At 42.7% G+C, this 19,432-nt stretch overlaps 1 protein-coding gene across 1 annotated transcript in view; it reads right to left on the bottom strand.

Annotated features, from left to right (window-relative positions):
• Positions 1-19,432, bottom strand: part of LOC309549109 (calpain-2 catalytic subunit-like) — a 122,789-nt gene that overhangs the window by 52,236 nt on the left and 51,121 nt on the right. The window contains exons 3-8 of the mRNA XM_082249145.1: positions 17,363-17,481; positions 13,761-13,894; positions 11,638-11,806; positions 6,972-7,055; positions 5,940-6,025; positions 3,905-3,979 (exon numbers count right to left, since the gene is read on the bottom strand). Coding sequence (XP_082105271.1) covers positions 3,905-3,979; positions 5,940-6,025; positions 6,972-7,055; positions 11,638-11,806; positions 13,761-13,894; positions 17,363-17,481 — 667 coding nt within the window. The remainder of the gene's footprint in view (positions 1-3,904; positions 3,980-5,939; positions 6,026-6,971; positions 7,056-11,637; positions 11,807-13,760; positions 13,895-17,362; positions 17,482-19,432) is intronic.

The following is a 19,432-nucleotide window of genomic DNA, read 5'->3' on the forward strand; positions in this document are numbered from 1 at the left end:
AGTCCACCGGTACTGAAAGCAAAGAAACAAAAAAGGGCGCACCGACCTAGCGCATTATCCTCAATAGAAGGCTTTATTGAAGTAACATTAAAAAATGGCTACTCACAGACGTAGATAAAGTAAGTCATATCAAGCTCAATTGCTCAAACGTCCGGGTGTAGTCCATACAATCGTTCATAACTGATGAGATGACGCTGACGCGTTTCGAGGCCCAGCCTCTTCCTCAGAGCCAGAGAGGTGGCTCTGAGGAAGAGGCTGGGCCTCGAAACGCGTCAGTAGCCATTTTTAATGTTACTTCAATAAAGCCTTCTATTGAGGATAATGCGCTAGGTCGGTGCGCCCTTTTTTGTTTCTTTGCTTCCACATCATAAAGCACTGGAGAGCAGAGGAGAGTGCCAGCTGCTGGAAGAACAAGGAATAAGCCAAGTATAGCTGCCTATTGCTTTACCCTTTGATAAAACAAGCGTTTAAAACTTGCTGTGCAAGTGAGAGGGGGCAAACTCATCTTCAGTGCAACTCAGTGATGCCGAGCCTGGTAAAACCACTGGAAAACTTGGCATTACTGTGCACTTTACCTGGCTGGTGCACCTATCTTTCAGGCAGGTGCAGCGGCTGAGCCTCTTCAGTGACATGGATTCTTTAAATCCATGTCACTGCAGGTTTAGCGTCACTGTGCACAGTATTACCAGTCACTGCACCTGCCTATGTGATAGACACAGATATAATTCAGATATATATTTATTTAAAAAATATTCAATATGCTTTTAAATGAAGCTAACAGAAGTACCTACGTTTGACTTGGTATGAGACTTCTTTAATCCCCTCTACAGCAGAGCTCAGGCTCAGGAGACAGAAGGGAGTTAAAGCAGCTCTTAGGTCACTTTTTTCATCTTTCCATCTATTAAATCCTCTGCGATTGTTGTTTCAACTTTGGATAGTAAAACATTTTTTTTCTGCCAGTAAATACCTTATAAAGCCCACTTCGTTTCTTGTCTGGTCATTAGCCTAAGGACATTATGCACAGCTCTCCCTCTCTTACTCTCAGAGTTTGCCAGCAAGGGAGGCAGGGATGTGTCATAGTATGGCCAATGAGATCTGAAGAGTTGGAGGGGCTTGGATGAGGGTGGAGATAACAAGAGACTGCAGAGATTCAGAAGTATTCATTAACAAAGGAGAATTGTGCAGAAAAGCAGTGGTGTAGGTGTGTCTAAATGTACATACAGTATCTCATGAAAGTGAGTACACTCCTCACATTTTTGTAAATATTTTATTATATCTTTTCATGTGTGAAATAAGACTTTGCTACAATGTAAAGTAGTGAGTGTACAGGTTGTATAACAGTGTAAATTTGCTCTACCCTCAAAATAACTAAACACACAGCCATCAATGTCTAAACCGCTGGCAACAAAAGGGAGTACAACCCAAATGAAAATGTCCAAATTGGGCCCAAAGTGTCAATATTTTGTGTGATCACCATTATTTTCCAGCACTGCCATAACCCTCTTGGGCATGGAGTTCACCAGAGCTTCACAGGTTGTTACTGGAGTCCTCTTCCACTCCTCCATGATGACATCACTGAGCTGGTGGATGTTAGAGACATTGCACTCCTCCACCTTCCGTTTGAGGATGCCCCACAGATGCTCAATAGAATTTAGGTTTGGAGACATGCTTGGCTAGTCCACCACCTTTACCTTCAGCTTCTTTAGCAGTGGTCGTCTTGGAGGTGTGTTTGGGGTCGTTAACATGTTGGAATAGTGCCCTGCGGCCCAATCTCTGAAGGAAGGGGATCATGCTCTGCTTCAGTATGTCACAATACATGTTGGAATTCATGGTTCCCTCAATGAACTGTAGCTCCCCAGTGCCGGCAGCACTCATGCAGCCCCAGACCTTGACACTCCCATCACCATGCTGGACTATAGGCAGGTCACACTTGTCTTTGTACTCCTGAACTGGTTGCCGCCACACACGCTCGACACCATCTGAACCAAATAAGTTTATCTTGAACTCATTAGACCACAGGACATGGTTCCAGTAATCCATGTCCTTAGTCTACTTGTCTTCAGATTACTGTTTTCTGGCTTTCTTGTGCATCATCTTTAGAAGAGGCTTCCTTCTGGGACAACAGCCATGCAGACCAATTTGAAGCAGTGTGTGGTGTATGGTCTGAGCAATGACAGGCTGATCCACCACCCCTTCAACCTCTGCAGCAATGCTGGCAGCACTCATACGTCTATTTCCCAAAGACAACCTCTGTATATGATGCTGAGCACGTGCACTCGACTTCTTTGGTCAACCATGGCGAGACCTGTTCTGAATGGAACCTGTCCTGTTAAACCGCTGTATGGTCTTGACCACCATGCTGCAGCTCAGTTTCAGGGTCTTGGCAATCTTCTTATAGCCTAGGCCATCTTTATGTAGAGCAACAGTTCTTTTTTTCAGATCCTAAGAGTTCTTTGCCATGAGGTGTCATGTTGAACTTCCAGTGACCAGTATGAGAACACCAAATTGAACACACCTGAGACCTTGTAACACTAACGAGTCACATGACACTGGGAAGGGAAAATGGCTAACTGGGCCCAACTTGGATATTTTCACCTAAGAGTGTACTCACTTTTGTTTCCAGCGGTTTAGACATTAATGGCTATGTGTTGAGTTGTTTTGAGGGGCCAGGAAATTTGCACTGTTATAGGTCTGTTTTGCCCATAGTTAAAATGGCTGCAGCCAAACTTAGTGGAGGGAGACTTCTGCAGCATATTTTGCAAGTACAGAATCACAGTACATATAAAATAACATGCAAAGTAGTTGGAGGGAAGCTTGTCACGGAACCATGAACCAGACGTACAACAACAGATAAGTGAAAATAAGAAAGCTTTATTGAAAAACAAGCTATAAAGCAAAAGTCCAAACGGATGGCGAAACCGATGCAGAGTCTTTGCGAAGCCAGGGATCAGGAACCAGCAGGGTAGTCAGACGAAGCCAGGAACAGGAACCAGCAGGGTAGTCAGACGAAGCCAGGATCAGGAACCAGCAGGGTAGTCAGACGAAGCCAGGAACAGGAACCAGCAGGGTAGTCAGACGAAGCCAGGATCAGGAACCAGCAGGGTAGTCAGACGAAGCCAGGAACAGGAACCAGAAGTAGCAGCAGTCTTAGTAGCATGTGAACACAGGAGGACCAAGCAGGGAACTGAAGCCACAGACCTCCTATATATATGAGCTAGGTATCCAGCTCCTCCCAGTGGGAAGGAGGAGCCGCAGGGTGGGAGGCTACAAGAAACCCAGAAACCAAGATGGCCGCCAGCACATGTCAAACGAAGGAGAACAGCAAGAAGGTAAGACCATGACAAAGCTTCAGAATGGCAAAGATGTTTGTATTACAAATTATGTGAGCAGACTGCAGTTCCTGTTTAATCAGATGTGATCTAGTGCTCATGTATTACAAAGAACTTACAGACACGGAGAGAGAGCAGAGTGAAAAGCTCAACAGTGAGCTTCTGCTCCTTCAATAGCCAATCACAGGCTAGGGGGAGAGTTCAAAGAGATGTATGGCCAAATCTTTCATGGCTTTACATTCTTTTGTGTAACAGGAGTCAAACTACTATTGTACATCTAAAACCCAGCATCAGATGACAGCACACTATTGTCTGGATCTACTCAGATGTCTGATTGACAGCTGGCTTTGCTCCAACCGATCAGTGGTCATGTAAACTGTCAGCTCTCTGTCTTAGCGCACGGAACAGCTGCAGTGTCATATGGATGCGGCATCATAGAGGCGAGTATGTACGTTTGTGTTTTTGGTAACCCCAACATTCTCCCTTGCGCTTTATGGATATACAATAACCATACATAATCTAGCATACACACTAATCATATGTAATGTAGATCAGATCATGTCCAAGTCACTTACCAGAATTCGCCATCATCACATCGCTTAATCAGCCTGTCCCTCACACTGGGATCCACAGAATTCCACTCACTGGAGCTGGAGGCCAGGAATAAAAAAAAATGGTATTTAGCAAGTTACTTTATTAGGTTAAAAACAGAGTAAAAAAAAAAAAAAAACGTGGTCACCCGAGCAGAGGGGGCTTCTGACCTTCAAAGAATCAGAGCTATGGTGGCCATAAAGGTTGCCTAAACATTATACTGGGATGTTATGGCTCCTGCCCCATAACATCCCAGTATAATGTTTAGGCAGTAATGGGGCCACCTAGGGCTCCTCAAAGCGTTTGTTATCACACAGAAATGTCTTACTTGCTGAAAACCCTTCATATGATAGATGTTATCCCACAAACCATGGGTGCCCTGCATGCTTCAGGTGTGTTGAGCAAACAGTGCTGCCAGAATGGGTAGATTCTAATTCTCTGCCTGTCCACGACCAGCATGAACACAGACCTATCAAAAATTATTACCTACACTTACCCACACACTCAGAGGGCAAATTTACCAGTAATGTTTCTCCACCCATAACCACTCTGTCAAATTCATAGTTTTTCCATGTGAGGTATAGCATGTTACATGCTCCCTGCTTCCCTACAATGCAATGCTCAAGGCCTCAACATCCAATCATTAGGCGCCATTATTTTTATATGGTGGGTGGGAACATACTTTAGAGACTGGGCTAAATTGCTAATTATGGGTAATGTGAGAGATGGCAGTGGGGATTGGTGTAGAATGTGCCTAGCATGTTAGGATTTAACATGTATGACAGGTCTACTTGGAAACTGCGTTAAACTATTAAACCCATGTTTTCCTTAACAATGAATCATGATAAGTGTTAATAACATTGTATCTATGATGACAAGAAAGTTGTATTTTACCTACTACTCTATTTACTATGTTGTATTTTGCAATCTCCTGAGCTATATATTGTGCAGTATGTTATATACTCCTGACCCAAGCGACCTATATTCCATGTTGTACATTACATACTTCTGCATTCTTTACACTATGTTGTATTTTTTAATATTCGTGACCACTGTACTCTATAAACTGTGCTATATGTTACACACTCCTTATTGCTGACCTCCCTTAGGCTAATCATCCCATGTGTGAACTGTCACACATGGGTGCCAAGCAGGCCCAAATTAAGATCTCTTTTAAGTTAGGACCAGACAAAGCATTAGCTCTTCATCAATATTCTGTGTGCAAAAGGGCATGTGATGGAAAACTTAGATTTTTTTTTTTTAACCCCTTCGAGCTGGCGCCTGCTGGTTATTTAAGGGGTTCAGAATGCCAGGAGGCGAGGCGGGGCTTAAGGTCATGTGACCAGCAAACGGGAGCTTTCTGTTAACCGCTGGTAACTGTGCCGGGAGTGCACAGAGCCCGCATTCTCTGCACAGCTCTATCGGTGCTATTGCACGCAAATATGTGGCCACTCAGTGCCAAGCCCCAGCAGATGAAAGGCCGCATATTTGCGTTCGCTCAGGGCAAACAGGTTAAATACCTTTTGTCCTGAGGTTTATGTCCGTCTGTGAGACTGTTGCTTGTGGCACAGTAATTGAAGCGTACTTTGCGGGTAACAAGCCAGCTTAGGCTCTACCTCGCTCTGCTCACTGTTCAATGCAACATACCACATGCTCTGCTAATTATCTAATTGTATCTCTTTGGTGTGCCCAGGTGTACCCTAATCCCTTTACAGCCCTACTAATGCTTCGAATGCATACCCCTCCCCCTTCTTCCAGCACTGACTGGCTGCTTAGGTACCAAGCGCTTTTTGAAGGGGGTTACATGTAACATGTCCGTCATACCCAAAATTACTGAATATTTATGGCTGCGGGGCACAATGGAGGTGGATGAATGCAGGGAAGGTATAGGTTGGTGACATCAATTAGATGTAAAGTAAGGTGCTCTATCTTCTATGTACAGTATGTTGGAGTAGTCTCTGTCATCCTCTCAGCAATGGCCCACTTTACTAATAGCTTTGTCATTCTGTTTATGCTCACTTGTCACTCCAAGCACCCGTCCACTCCACTTCTCCCCATGGATTGCGGATTCTGATGAGCTTTTCCATGCTTCCTCTGTAGTCCACCTGTTAAATGAGAATTGCTTACACATTCAAACCAAAAAGCAATAAGCCTACCTATGGAAAGGTTGGTATCTCCAAGAGAACAATGGGCAGGGAGATATTTTCCTGTTTTGGAAAAAGTGGCTGGGGCTGTGATTCTCTCTTAGTTATGAGGGAAGCAAATAATATAGCGTTTAGGTGATGCTCAAACCTGGAGCATTGCTTTGGATTATTGGGATAATTATGGCCATCCTAAACCAAGGAAGAATGTTATCGAAAAAATATAGGGAGATTATTAATTAACATTAACTAATGTTAATCATAAATGCCAAACTAATCCAAATGTGCACTCTGCAACTTAAATGTAATATAAAGACTAGAAAAGTCACCTTCTTCTATAGAACCCCAGATCTGGCACCCCTCAACTGTTAACTCATGTGACCAATGTAGAGGAATTAGTCATGTGTTCTCTGTCAAAGGGGGCGGGGGGTCTCTGTTCAAGCAGACATTGGTCTCCCAAGAGCCTTGGGCATAGACTTTAGTCTCTGGATCGGCCACTGAAGGAATGGTGAATTTGGCTTTTCATAGTATACCAAGTACATTGGTGAAATATTTTTTATATTTTTTTATCATTTTGGGTTTTTAAATGCCATTTCTGGAAATGCCCTAGAAACAGAAACTCTAGATTTAAAAATCTGATCAAATTTTGTGAAATTTGCTTGTATTGTCTTATAGCCACCAATAGGTTTCCAGCTGGCACTTAAAACTTTACCTGGATACTTTCAAGCCGCAGTGAGCAAGCCTCATCTATCGGTGTGCTTCCTTGTTCATCTCTTTGTCCCCAGTACAGAATAGTTAAATGGACAAAGGACGATACAGACATTTCCCACTGACACATCAATCCATGCAACCAAAAGTTCTTTAAACCCTTTGATAAAAGGGCTTTACATTATTCTCTCCCAGTACTAACCTCTTCTGCCGCGGTGACGGAGTAGGCGTGACCTTTCACCAGCTTCTGGAAGGTGATCGCCTCGGTCTCTGCGGCACTTGTGATCTGTAAAAGAAAAGGTAACAAAAGTGCTTCCACATGGCTGCACGGAGACAAAGCTCTCATGGAATATTAAACAAAAGAAAAAAACAATACGATTGTTTGCTCTGTACAGTTTAGATCTCCCCATGTACTGTTACTGAATCTACACTCAACATAGTTGCTTTCATCTTTTCAGAAGCAGACAAAAAAAATTCCTTTTGAAGTTGCACAGAAAAATGAATAACAATTTTCTTTTTTGCTAAACTCAAACAAAAACTAAAATTTCTTCTAATTAAGGGATGGGTGCAGAAAAATCTTAAAGGGCTTCGGAACTTTCACCCTGTGAGATCATCCCTCCTGTGAACCCTCCACCATAACTCCGCAGTAGTATCCCCTGGTTCAGTGGGGCTTAAGATAAGTCTATCATAGCTGCTTAACAAGAGTGTCACTATGCTCGCCCTTTTATCCTCCTCCTTTATTCATAGAAGTTGCACTATAGCTTCCATCAATGAAAAGCACTCTATGAATAGAACTTTCATTCATCTGCCACTTCCTCCATTTTTAGATTCATAGAACACTTTTCAATAATGGAAGTTATAGTACAGCTTCTATGAATAGAGGAAGGGGTTGAAAAGGGTGGGCATGGTCACACTCTTGACGAATGCCTATGATAGGTGCAACAGCTCATATTAACCCCGCATCACCAGAAGATTACCACTGCGGGGGTATAGGGGGGCAGAGGACCAGGACAGCAGCCACCAGCACAAGGGACTATTCTCAGTATATATAAGTACTGTCCCTTGTGCTGATTAAAAAAAAAAAAAAAAGTAACGCAACTTAGATTTTAGTACACACAGGTGGTGCCAGCAGTAGCTTGCAGAGGGTGTACAAATAGGGCTACACTTGAATAGAGACATCTAGCTATGACTAAGTGGGGAGCATGTTGAACCTCTGCAGAGAGGCCACTGCTTCCATACAAAGAGCAATGGTCTTTCCCTGTAGTTGTAACCCAACAAGTGTCCTTATTGGAAGATTTACTCTCTATTCTTGTTCTGGTAACAATGCAACATTTGGATTTGGCCTCACTGTCAGCTCCAGCGGCAACAGCCATTAGGACAAAAAGAAAGTGTGAATTTCCCCAGCACAGACAGCAATTAAACAGGGGTTCTCCCCACTCTAATACATTTTAAAAATGCAGTTGAAAAACATAGATCTGAAATATTCATCAGATGTGTAAAGTAATACACAGAGCTGTGGTCCATCTACTTCTGTGTTATATGGCTGCATATCAAGAGTAGGGATGGGCCGAATACCCACCTGCTCAGTTCAGAGCAGAACTCCCGAACAGGGAAAATGTTCAAACCCAAACGGCGAATCTCATATAGGTCAATGGGGACCAAACAGGAAAAAAATCTAGAGTACCCATTTTGAAGGCTTATATCCAAGTAATTGGCCATAAAAGGAGTATGGGGGTCTAGGTAGTGTCCTGGGGGACATGTATCAATAAAAAAAAAAAGTTTTTTTAGGAGCAGTGATTTTAGTTAAGCTTAAAGTGCAACACTAAAAATGAAAAATTATTTTAACCACTTCCAGACTGCCCGCGGCGGTTTTATGTCGGTATTTGACATTAAATACTGGTATTATGGCAGCAGATAGCTGCCATAACCCCAGTATTTTCTTAAGGGCGGGCGGTCCTCTTTCACATAAAAGTGATCCCAGCAGCAGATTCACTGCGGGATCACGTTTATGGGCGGCAGGAGAGGTTCCCCCCCTGCAGCTTGCCGGTCGTTTCCCCGTGAAAGGAATATGGGCCTTGAGCCATAGCTCAGCCATTTTGTGTAAAAATCATTCTAGAAGATTACTGTATTCTTAATTTATGTATTTTGCATTAGATCTTTGCCCACGCAGTACTTTATAAATACATTGTTATGGGTTATAGACTTTGTGGTTTTCACAGAAATATTATTTTTGAATGTTCCAGACAAGTTTCGATCTAAGTGAGATCTAAGTGAGACTTAAATGTCTAATTTTTCTGTTAACTGCCAAAAGTCCTATGACATGTCATGTATAATCTAAATACGTAGTCTGAGGGACACTGGGCTTGTTTTGTCTTTCAATGTTTTCCTATGACAATACTTTAGTATATAAGTTTGTACGAAATAAACGGATATCAGGTCATTCTGAACGAACCTATGCTGCCTGTGTATTGAGTTTCATCAGATTGGCCTCCAGGCCTGCAGAGTCCAGAGCCCAACCGGAGCCAACCTTGGAGCGGTTAAAACCAACACCCCGCTTACCAGAGCCGTTGGTAGCGGGAAAAGCGATCCGGTCTGTCCGTGTCCCAGGCAGGAAGTCGAGTTAGGGCAAGATGGCCCCCACTCGACTCAATTACCTTGGAGGACCAGAGCGACGTCATATGTCGCTTCCACCCGGCGGCCTTAAAGGGCCCATTTTTTTCATGCTGAAAAGAAGGTATTTAGTTTTTTTGCTTTTAAGTGTAGATGTGAGATCTGAGGTCTTTTTGACCCCCGATCTCACATTAAAGAGGACCTGTCCTGCTTATTTCTATTACAAGGGATGTTTACATCCCTTGTAATAGGAATTAAAGTGATAAATTTTTTTTTATTTTTTAAAGAGACAGTGTAAAATTAAAAAATAAAAGGTAAAATAAAAATTTAAAGCGATCCGTCCCTCAGAGTTCGCGCTCAGAAGCAAATGCATACGCAAGTCGCGCCCACATATGTAAACGGTGTTCAACCCACACATGTGAGGTATCGCTGCGATCAGAGAGAGATCGAGCGAGAACAATAATTCTAGACCTAGACCTCCTCTGTAACTCTAAACTGGTAACCTGTAAAAATGTTTAAAGCGTCGCCTATTTTTAGGTACCAATGTTTGTCGCCATTCCACGAGTGCCCGTAATTTTGATGCATGATATGTTCGGTATCTTTTTACCCGGAGTAACATTATCTTTCACATTATAGGAAAAAAAAAGTGTATTTTTTGCAAAAAATTAAGTTTGTAAGGCCGAGTCAAAAATTGAGTCAAATCCCATTTAAAATCACTCGCGGTTACCATTGCCGGCCCCCGGCTATTGAAAAATGTAAGAAAAAAAATGGCGTGGGTTCCCTCCCAATCCATACAGGGCCCCCAAAATCTATACCAGACCTTTATTTGGGCATGTAGCCTGGTAGGTCAGGAAAGAACCATACCAGGCCACATGCCCTCAACATGGGAGAGTGGGTTCTTTGGGGCGGGGGGTGAAGTCAGAAAGGGGTGGGGCCACCAGATGACATAGTCATCCCCTTGCCCCTTGTCTATATAAGAAATGTCAAAGCACGGAGTGGGCATACAGCGGAGGCAGGAGCGTTTTCATTTTTTTCAGGGTTGGAGGGCAGCGTGATTGGCCCTGGATTTACATCGAGGAGCACTATTTTCTAGTTTTTATTTTTTAATAAAGGATTTGTCAAAAACGGTCTTGTGTTGTTAATACTTTTGTTCACTTTTTTGGTATGTACCCGATACTAATTTACATAGGGGCCACTGCCCCAGCTCCTTCCTGCTCTTTGAAAATCACTGCAATAGCGACGCTCATCCTGCGCTTCAGCTATTTTGTAGGCTCCCACCCTCTGACCCACCAGATTACAGAACCATTGCAAGCTTTAATATTACATACTTCAGTATAAAGTAAAGACACGTTAGGTTATTCACTGGCTGAATTGAAAAACTTATTTTCAAACCCAAAAGGAAAAATGTAATATACTGCAGCTTACTACTCCTTAGATGTGGAGACTGCATTCGTTTTCTTTTTTTCCAAGCTTTTTTCCTTTATTTTTATCTTGTGTTCATGCCAGTAACACCCTTCCTATTCTAGGGTGAAAACCAGAGGCGTAACTAGAACCTTCAGGGCCCCGGGGCAAGAAACCATGAAGGGCCCCTCGGACCTCTGGCCGGGGGGGCCCTTCCCTTCAAGCCTGGGGCTCTTCCCACTGATCCTGGGGTCCTTTACTCACGTTGTGAGGCCCTTTATTACAGTACCGCAGCGGGACCCTTTCACAAATTCTGCAGTGGGCCCCTTTCCTTCCATCTTGGGGCCTGCAGCTACAAGAGGAAAAAGGAGTACAGTGATTTCTCTACATGCTGCCCCTGCCGCCCCTCCTATCCAGGTGTACAGGGGAGCTGCACAGGCCCCCTGGAGCATGGGGCCCGGTTGCGATTGCAACCCCTGCAACCCCTGTAGTTACGCCCCTGGTGAAAACCCTCACTGTACTGTATCTATGGAGGAGCAGCACCATCACCCAAGACTGGACTACAAACACCCTCACTCTCTCCACTTCTCCATAACATAAATGTGTGCGTGTGGGGGGGGGGGGTGTTCCGTAGTCCAGATAGAGAGCCCTGGGAATAATGTAACAGTCAGCACTGTAAGTTATCAGCCTATTAGCGTTAATAGAAGAGATTTTTCCATGTATTGAAGAGATATAACAAAATGCTTTTGACTGTATATTTCACAGCTCAAAAGCAGCAAATAAGAGAAGTTCATTGTTAGAGTTCATATTGCTTTTGATAAAGTTTTTTTTGTAGTGGTATAAAGACAATTACTTACATCTATGGAGCAGCCCAGAAGAGAACCTGTCTTCAGAGCCTTCTGTATGATCTTGAACAGGTTGTTTGGAGCTTTTTTCAGCTCGTACCACTCGGCCAGACCCCCGGTGAAGTCTTCAAAACCCTCTGTGGTGGCCCCGCCAGACAGAGCTTCATAGGACCCATTCAGCCTGTGTTTAAGGACAATAAGTTCTATAATGCATCTGGATATTATAGCATGGCTTTTTATCTGACCTGACTCACCCATCTTCTGTTAGAATTGGCCGCTGAAATGTTCGGTACATATCTGTACTTGCAACAACAAAGTACAAAAATCTTCTATAGTCTAAGGATAGACCTGTTTAAACCATATTAACCACTAGTAGGCAAATTGGCTAATCTTCTAAGCCACATGTGTCAAACACAAGGCCCGGGGGCCAAATTCGGCCCTCCAGGCCATTTTGTGCGGCCCTTGCAGCCAGGGCTTTTTTTTTTATCCAGAACATGGTGGAACTCCATTCCACCACCTCTGGCTTTCGCCCCCTGCTCACCACTATCACTTGTAAACACAGAAGCCTTCTGTGTTTACAAGGACAGCTTTCCTCTTGGCGGCTCTCACATATACCTGCCTGCCCTGCATGCACTCATGGCATGGACAGGTGACTACCAATGATCTCCCTGAAAATACAAAGTACACTCCTTAACTCTGCACTCTGTATGTAGCGCACTCCTGAACACTGCACCCTGTACAGAGCATACTCCTGAACCCTGCACTCTGTATGTGGCACACTCCTGAACTCTGTATACATAGTCTTACAGATACAACTGGCCCTTTGAGGGAAACCATAATGCCGATGTGGCTCTCGATAAAATTGAGTTTGACACCCCTGTTCTAAGCCAAAGACCCAACATAATTAGTCATCTGTGCTTTTTTCTTTACGCTTTTTTTGTGTTGTTCATTCTCTTTTTTAATTGATGTAATCACTAGATGTTATAGATAGTCATTTTAGAAGGGCTAAATGCAAATCAATTTATAACTTTTTGAAATGCATTTTTCTGGATTTTATTTTTGTTATTATCTCTCACTGTTAAAATAAACCTACCCTTAAAATTATAGACTGATTATTTATTGGTCAGTGGGCAAACATACAAAATCAGCAGGGGATCAAATAGTTTTTTCCCTCGCTGTGTACAGCAGCAACTGACTTCACCAAAGGGCCACATATAGTATTTAGCAGCTGTCCGTGGGTGCTGGCTCAGGCTGTCAGAACAAAATAGCCAGCAGCAGAAGATCTGTCCATCCACGCTGTTTAACATGGATGGGGTTATCTATTAATTTCTCTCATACAGCCTGCTGACCTGAACAAGAGAAATCTGTACATGTATGGCAAGCTAGAGACTAGGCACACTTTACATGAGACTGCTACAATACATTACCACTTCAGTCCTTCTGTGCTCAGAGATTTCTCTACAGCCCTTTTTCCCCTCACTGTATAGCAAGAGGTGTTTAAAAGGATAAAGTCACCTTTTGGGGAAAAATAATAAATGCACATATTTTTGCAGAAAAAAATGCACATTTATTATTTTTTTCCTGCAGTAGCCTGCAAATAATTGCATCTGTGATTAATGGTTCATGGGTGCAATGTCAGGCCCCTGCAGACAAGCCCTACAGCTTTCAGCCCATCAATTTGAAAGCTACAGGTCTTGTGAATGAACTTCAAGCGCGCTCAACACTGACTTCACAGTTCATGGAGAACTACAGGCCACCTGCTGCGGTGGAAGATGGGACTTGTAGTTCTCTCATTCACAGATCGCTGTGAAGGAATAAACTGTTTTGAACTTAGCCTTTAACTTACCTAATGCTAAGGGCTCATGCTCACAAGCAAGGGTGCATTAAGGTGTGCATAATTTTGTACGCACAATATGATGTTAAAGCATATCGCAGTGCTTACTTTTGTTTTTACTTTTATTCATTTCTATTTAACAAGTCCTATTTTTTCAGTGCACATTAGCGCAGCTCACTGGTAGGACATAAGACAAATTGCCTTGTCTATGAAATGGGACCGCATTGCACAACGCTGTCTGATACAGCCCTCCAGGGCTGGTGTTAATAAGCCCTTAGGGTAGGAGTTGCCCACCACTTACTTTGCATAGGCTTTCTCCATCAGGGCACTCCAAAATTCAGTCCCTTCGGCTGAGTGAACGAAGAGGAGCTCCCCATTTTTGGTTGGAAGTCTGTCATCGATAACCACATCCACCCATTCTCCAAACTGCCAGAACTAGAGGAGAAAAAAAAAAAAAAATAGGAGACATAAATATGTTATGTAATGTTATGTAAATGTAAGGTTCTGTTCACACTAGTGCGACTCTAAACTCACGCAATTTCAAGTGAGACTTTGATGCAACTTTACACTCTCTGGCACTCGAGTCACAAGAAAGTTGCATCAAAGTAGTGCAGGAACCTTTTTAAAGTTGCTACAACTTTAGGTCACATAGATTGGAACGGTGATAGCATGAAACTTTTTAAAACATTTTTCTATTTATTGATAAAACTAAAATGATCTATGTAGGTTACGCTCCATATCATGTTGATTTAGTACCAGGATTTTTTTTTTCTATACAGCACATGCTTTGAATAAATTATTTGAAAGCATGGACAGAAAGAAAAGGGCTAAGAGGAAGAGGAGGGGAGTTCCTGCTGATCCATGCATGCCAGGGATGTGTTCATTCCTTTAACTCTACATATAGAAAACCATGGGACTATCTGCAAGTTTATCAGGAAATAGAATGAAATTTGAATTTTGCAAATCTTGATATTGAACACAAATAAATCACCAGGCCCGGATGGCGTACATCTGAGAGTACTCAAAGAACTTAGTAAGACTATATCTAGACCACTGTTCCTGATCTTTGCTGACAGTATTATGACAGGAAATGTACCGGGGGATTGGAGGAAAGCTAACGTGATACCGATATTCAGAAAAGGGCAGAGGCATGTCCCGGGAAATTATAGGCCTGCCAGTCTGACATCGATAGTATGTAAACTTCTGGAGGGGATGATAAGGGACTATATCGTAGTGTTTGCTAAAGACAACATCATCAGCAGTAATCAGCACGGGTTTACAAATGGGCGTACTTGTCAAACCAATCTCTTAACATTCTATGAGGAGATGAGCTGTGAGCTAGATAGGGGGAGACCAGTGGATGTGGTGTACCTGGATTTCGCTAAGGCGTTTGATACAGTTCCCCACAAGCACTTAATTTATAAAATAAGGTCTGCAGGAATCGACCGCAAAGGTTTGCTCTTGGATACGGAACTGGCTAAAAGGGCATGTCCAAAGGGCGGTAATAAATAGCGCATACTCAGACTGGTCTAAGGTGGTAAGTGGGGTCCCCCAAGGCTCAGTCCTGGGACTAACCCTGTTCAATTTATTCATAAACAGCATTGAGGACGGGATCATTAGTTCTATATCAGTTTTTGCAGATGACACAAAATTGGGCAGGGCAATAACTGCACGGCATGAAGCAGATATCCTACAGAATGACCTGAACAAAATAACAGAGTGGGCAACGACATGGCAAATGAGGTTTAATGTGGTGTAAGGTTTTGCACTTGGGGACTAAAAACATAAAAGCACAATACACTTTAGGGGGGGGGGGGGAGGACCCTTGGGGGAATCAAAAATGGAGAAGGATCTGGGAGTCTTGGTAGAGGATAGACTAAGCAATAGCATGCAATGTCAAGCGGCAGCTGCCAAAGCCGACAGAATATTAGCATGCATAAAGAAAGGGATGTTTTCCAGAGATAAAACTATAATTCTACCACTTTATAAAACTCTGGTCCGACCGCATCTGGAGTATTCTGTCCAGTTCTGGTCGCCAGTCCTCAGGAGGGATGTGTTAGAGCTGGAGAGAGTCCAGAGAAGGGCAACTAAACTAATTTGGGGATTGGAAGACCTTAATTATGAAGAGCGTCTGCAATCGCTTGATTTATTCTCCCTGGAGAAGAGACGCCTGAGAGGGGACATGATAGCAATTTATAAATACCTCAATGGCGATCTCAGCATAGAAAAAAAGCTATTCAGTTGAAAGGATTGCATTAGGACTCGAGGGCATACAATGCGATTAGAGGAGAAGCGTTTTTACCTCAGGCAACGCAGGGGGGTCTTTACTGTTAGGGCTACAGGATTGTGGAATTCTCTACAAGAGTTGGTTTCTGCGGGAAGTATGGTTGCTTTCAAAAGACTCTTGGACGTCCATCTCTAGGATCAGAACATTCAGGGGTATGAGAGATGATTACGGCCACACACACCTACACAGGTTGAACTGGATGGACTATTGTCTTTATTCAACCTCAACTACTATGTAACTATGTAAGTATACTCTCAAAAGCAAGGAAGTAAGTCAAATTTATTTTTGAAAATTGGCTTGATTTGCCTGAAGAAATAAATTAATTTCTTATTTTCTTTATTATTTAAGCCAGTTATCTTTAAATCTCTCTGATCAGAGTCTAGAGATTTTGGGTTGTAACAGAACTACAAACCTGTGCACTGCCAACACCAAGACCCGAGCTAGGAAATATAGCTCCTTAGGTTATTAAAATCCCCTTACAATAATCTTCTGATAGAAGCAAATCAGATTTGTCAGTTGTTACACAGCCATAAGGGAATAATGCTTATAAGGTGTCTACTATGCATATTTTTCCTATGATCATCAGGTCCACCTAGTGGCCATAATATGCAATATTTCAGGAAAATACTAATCAGCAAAATACCACATTTTGGCCAATAGATGGAGCTGGTGTTTCTAGGAAACACACATAATAGACACATTGTGGGGATTGTTCTCAAGGATTGTACTAATGCTGAGGAATTCTCACACAAATTATTTTTAAATAGACCCCTTCGTTTATGGCAGGCTTTAAGGAGAAAAGAAGGAAAAAAAGTTGTTTTTTTTTCTGTTGAAAGAGAGAGAGAGTTCTTGTTTCAGACGCTATGTGGGTATTTACTTATAACTCAGTTTTGTAGATTACAATTTTCTCTTTCCAAACCTTTTTTATTTTATATACTAAACAACTGCACATTTTTCGCTATTCTACATAGAAAATAATTAGCACATATTCTTAACATTTCATTGAAGAAAATGCACAATCAGACTATACAAATGACATTGTGATCTTGTTTCACAACTATGATATTGTTAGCAGTGTTTGATTCTCTTTGTCTGTGTTACATTGTTGTCAAATATTCTGCTGGGGATGGCTTAATTCATAAGGGCGCTGTCTCCTGTATTGTGTGAATAAGGCATTCATTTTTGCACCTTCTTCCGCCCCAATCTTGGTGCAGGGAGTCTATGGATATGAAAGCAGATGTAGTGGCTGCACAGACACAGCCGCATGTCAAAATTTTACAGACATGGAATGGGTCATCCTCTCCGAATGCAAACTGTCCCCGATCATCCATATATTTCAACAAGACCCTTTAAAAACAATAGGATGCCAAGTAACACACATTTTGAGTTGTGCACAGGGCTTGCAGGTGTGCTTGAATCAACATGTCCTGCTGCCCATAACAACAAATCAGAATGCTTTCTTTTATTTCCAACTCCACACTGCAGAAATGATAACTGGAAGCTGATTGGTCACTATAGGCAAGAAGATATGTTCATGTTAGCACGCATCATGCATTAGCCTCAAAAGAGTCATCCATGGCCAGTCTGACATTGCCAGATGTACTTCCTTGGATTACCTGGAAATGGAAGATCCCTGCATATTTCTCCTGGAAGCTCTGATCATTTGGGACCACTCTGGAGAGGACCTGGTCATTGAGTGTAAGGGAAGCGATGGCAGCCAGCAGCCAGCAATCACCTGGAAAGAATACAAAAGAGATCTTGAATTAGAGAACTACACCAACATTATTCAATATAGTTCTGATTTTTAGGTGCCAATTCATAAAGCCCAACCCCCAGATTTGTTCTGTTTATTGCCCCCCCAGCAAGAGTTAAAAGTTCTGGTTGGAATACTCACCTCCTCTCCAGTTTTGTCTGACGCAGTATTTAATTTTCACCACCTAGCATTAGCCAACCCAGACCTAGGAGAGGACTTCCTGTGAGTGCAAGGCATTATAATCTGCCCAGGGTGTCACTACATCCTTAAGGCTCTGTTCACATCTTGGCATCCCAGGATCGCGAATCACGGCAAAACGCGTTGCGCCCGTGCAATCCCCATCACTTCCAATGGCACCCCAATCGCGGCGCAATTTTACAGCAAACAGAATCACGGGATGCCTGTTGCCCAAAAGAAGTGATGACAGATGTCCAGTAATTCTGTTTGTGCGATTTTACCGTGATTCATCAGGCGACAATCGCAGCAAAATCGCAATGTGATCGGGGTGCCATTGGAAAGGACGGGGATCTCGCGATTTGTCGTGATTCGGTATCGCGGGAAGAATAGCGGCGAATCTGCTCGCAATATGGGACACCAAGATGTGAACAGAGCCTTAATATATTATTCTTTTTAATATGAGCAATGTAAGTGCCTAAATCTACCCGGTGTCAGCTTCTTGCAGTCATTGTTAATTTTGACATCAAATTTCGATTTATTTTTACTCATCGTCTTTGACTAAAATGCCATTTTAGTTTTAGTCTTATTTTAGTCAACTAAAATCTAATGGGTTTAGTTAAATTGTAATGCAATATTTAAGCATTTCTCTAGAATTTCCAAACTCACTATGAACTCCTGGAGTAAAAATCTAACAACATTTTATTATTTTTGGTATTAGGAGTTGAATATGCACTACACAGATTTAGGCTCAGTTCATTCTGCCGCCACCTGAAAGTCGTGCAACTTAAAAGGTCCAACTTGAGCACTACTTTGATAGAAGTATAGAATAAAAGTCGGATGGAAGTCATCTTAAAGGGAGTACAGAAACCTTTTCCAAAGTCAGAGCGACTTCAGTAGTGCTGATTAAGACAGATCTCATTCACTGGAAGTTGGATCCCAAGTCTTGGCAGTGTGAACTGAGCCTAAGCCGTTGTGATATAGAATGTCTTTTTAGATTAAAGCCAGTTCCCACTGCATGCAATCCAGTGTGATTTTTTTTCTGCATCAAAAACGCATAGATAGTAGGTTATATGGTTTTGAATGGCATAGTTCACACCAGTGCGGTCAGTTCCAGGGCATTCCACTTCCAGAAAAGTGCACTTTTTACTTGCCAGTTTATAAGTTTCCCCTTTGGGTTCGGTTCCCAAAAAAAGGAACCGGGGAAGTTCCGTCTTATCCATCATCTTTCTTTTCCCAAAGGTGGCTCGGTCAACGACGCGATAGATCCAGAGGCTTGTGCCGTGTCTTACACCTCGTTTGATGCAGCGATCTATTGGGTAGCTTTTTATCGCTTAGGTTGCAGGTGGTTGAATTTGTTTTACGTTGACCGCTATGGGTTGTTCTATCTCTTGGTCTTTTTTCGAAAAAACGTTCAGCTCCTTTGTTGAATGGGTGGTCCGGGAGGGATCGGGGGTCAGTTCTGTCATACATTACTTGGACGACTTTTTGTGTGTGGGTCCTCCCTCGTCCAATTTGTGTGGCATCTTGCTGGCCACGATTGAACATGTGGCGGTGTTTCAGTATCCCGTTGGCTGGGGATAAGACTGAAGGCCCAATTTCGACAATCAGATTTTTGGGGATAGTTATTGACTCACTAGCCATGGAATGTCGCTTGCCTGAGGATAACTGCTCGCACTAAAATTTGAAATTGCTTTGGTAGTCGGCAAGCGGAAAATTCAACTCCGGCAGTTGCAGTCTCTCCTCGGTAAGCTCTACT

Source organism: Pelophylax lessonae, assembly GCF_965119305.1.
Source record: "Pelophylax lessonae genome assembly, chromosome: 3".
NCBI lineage: Eukaryota > Metazoa > Chordata > Amphibia > Anura > Ranidae > Pelophylax > Pelophylax lessonae.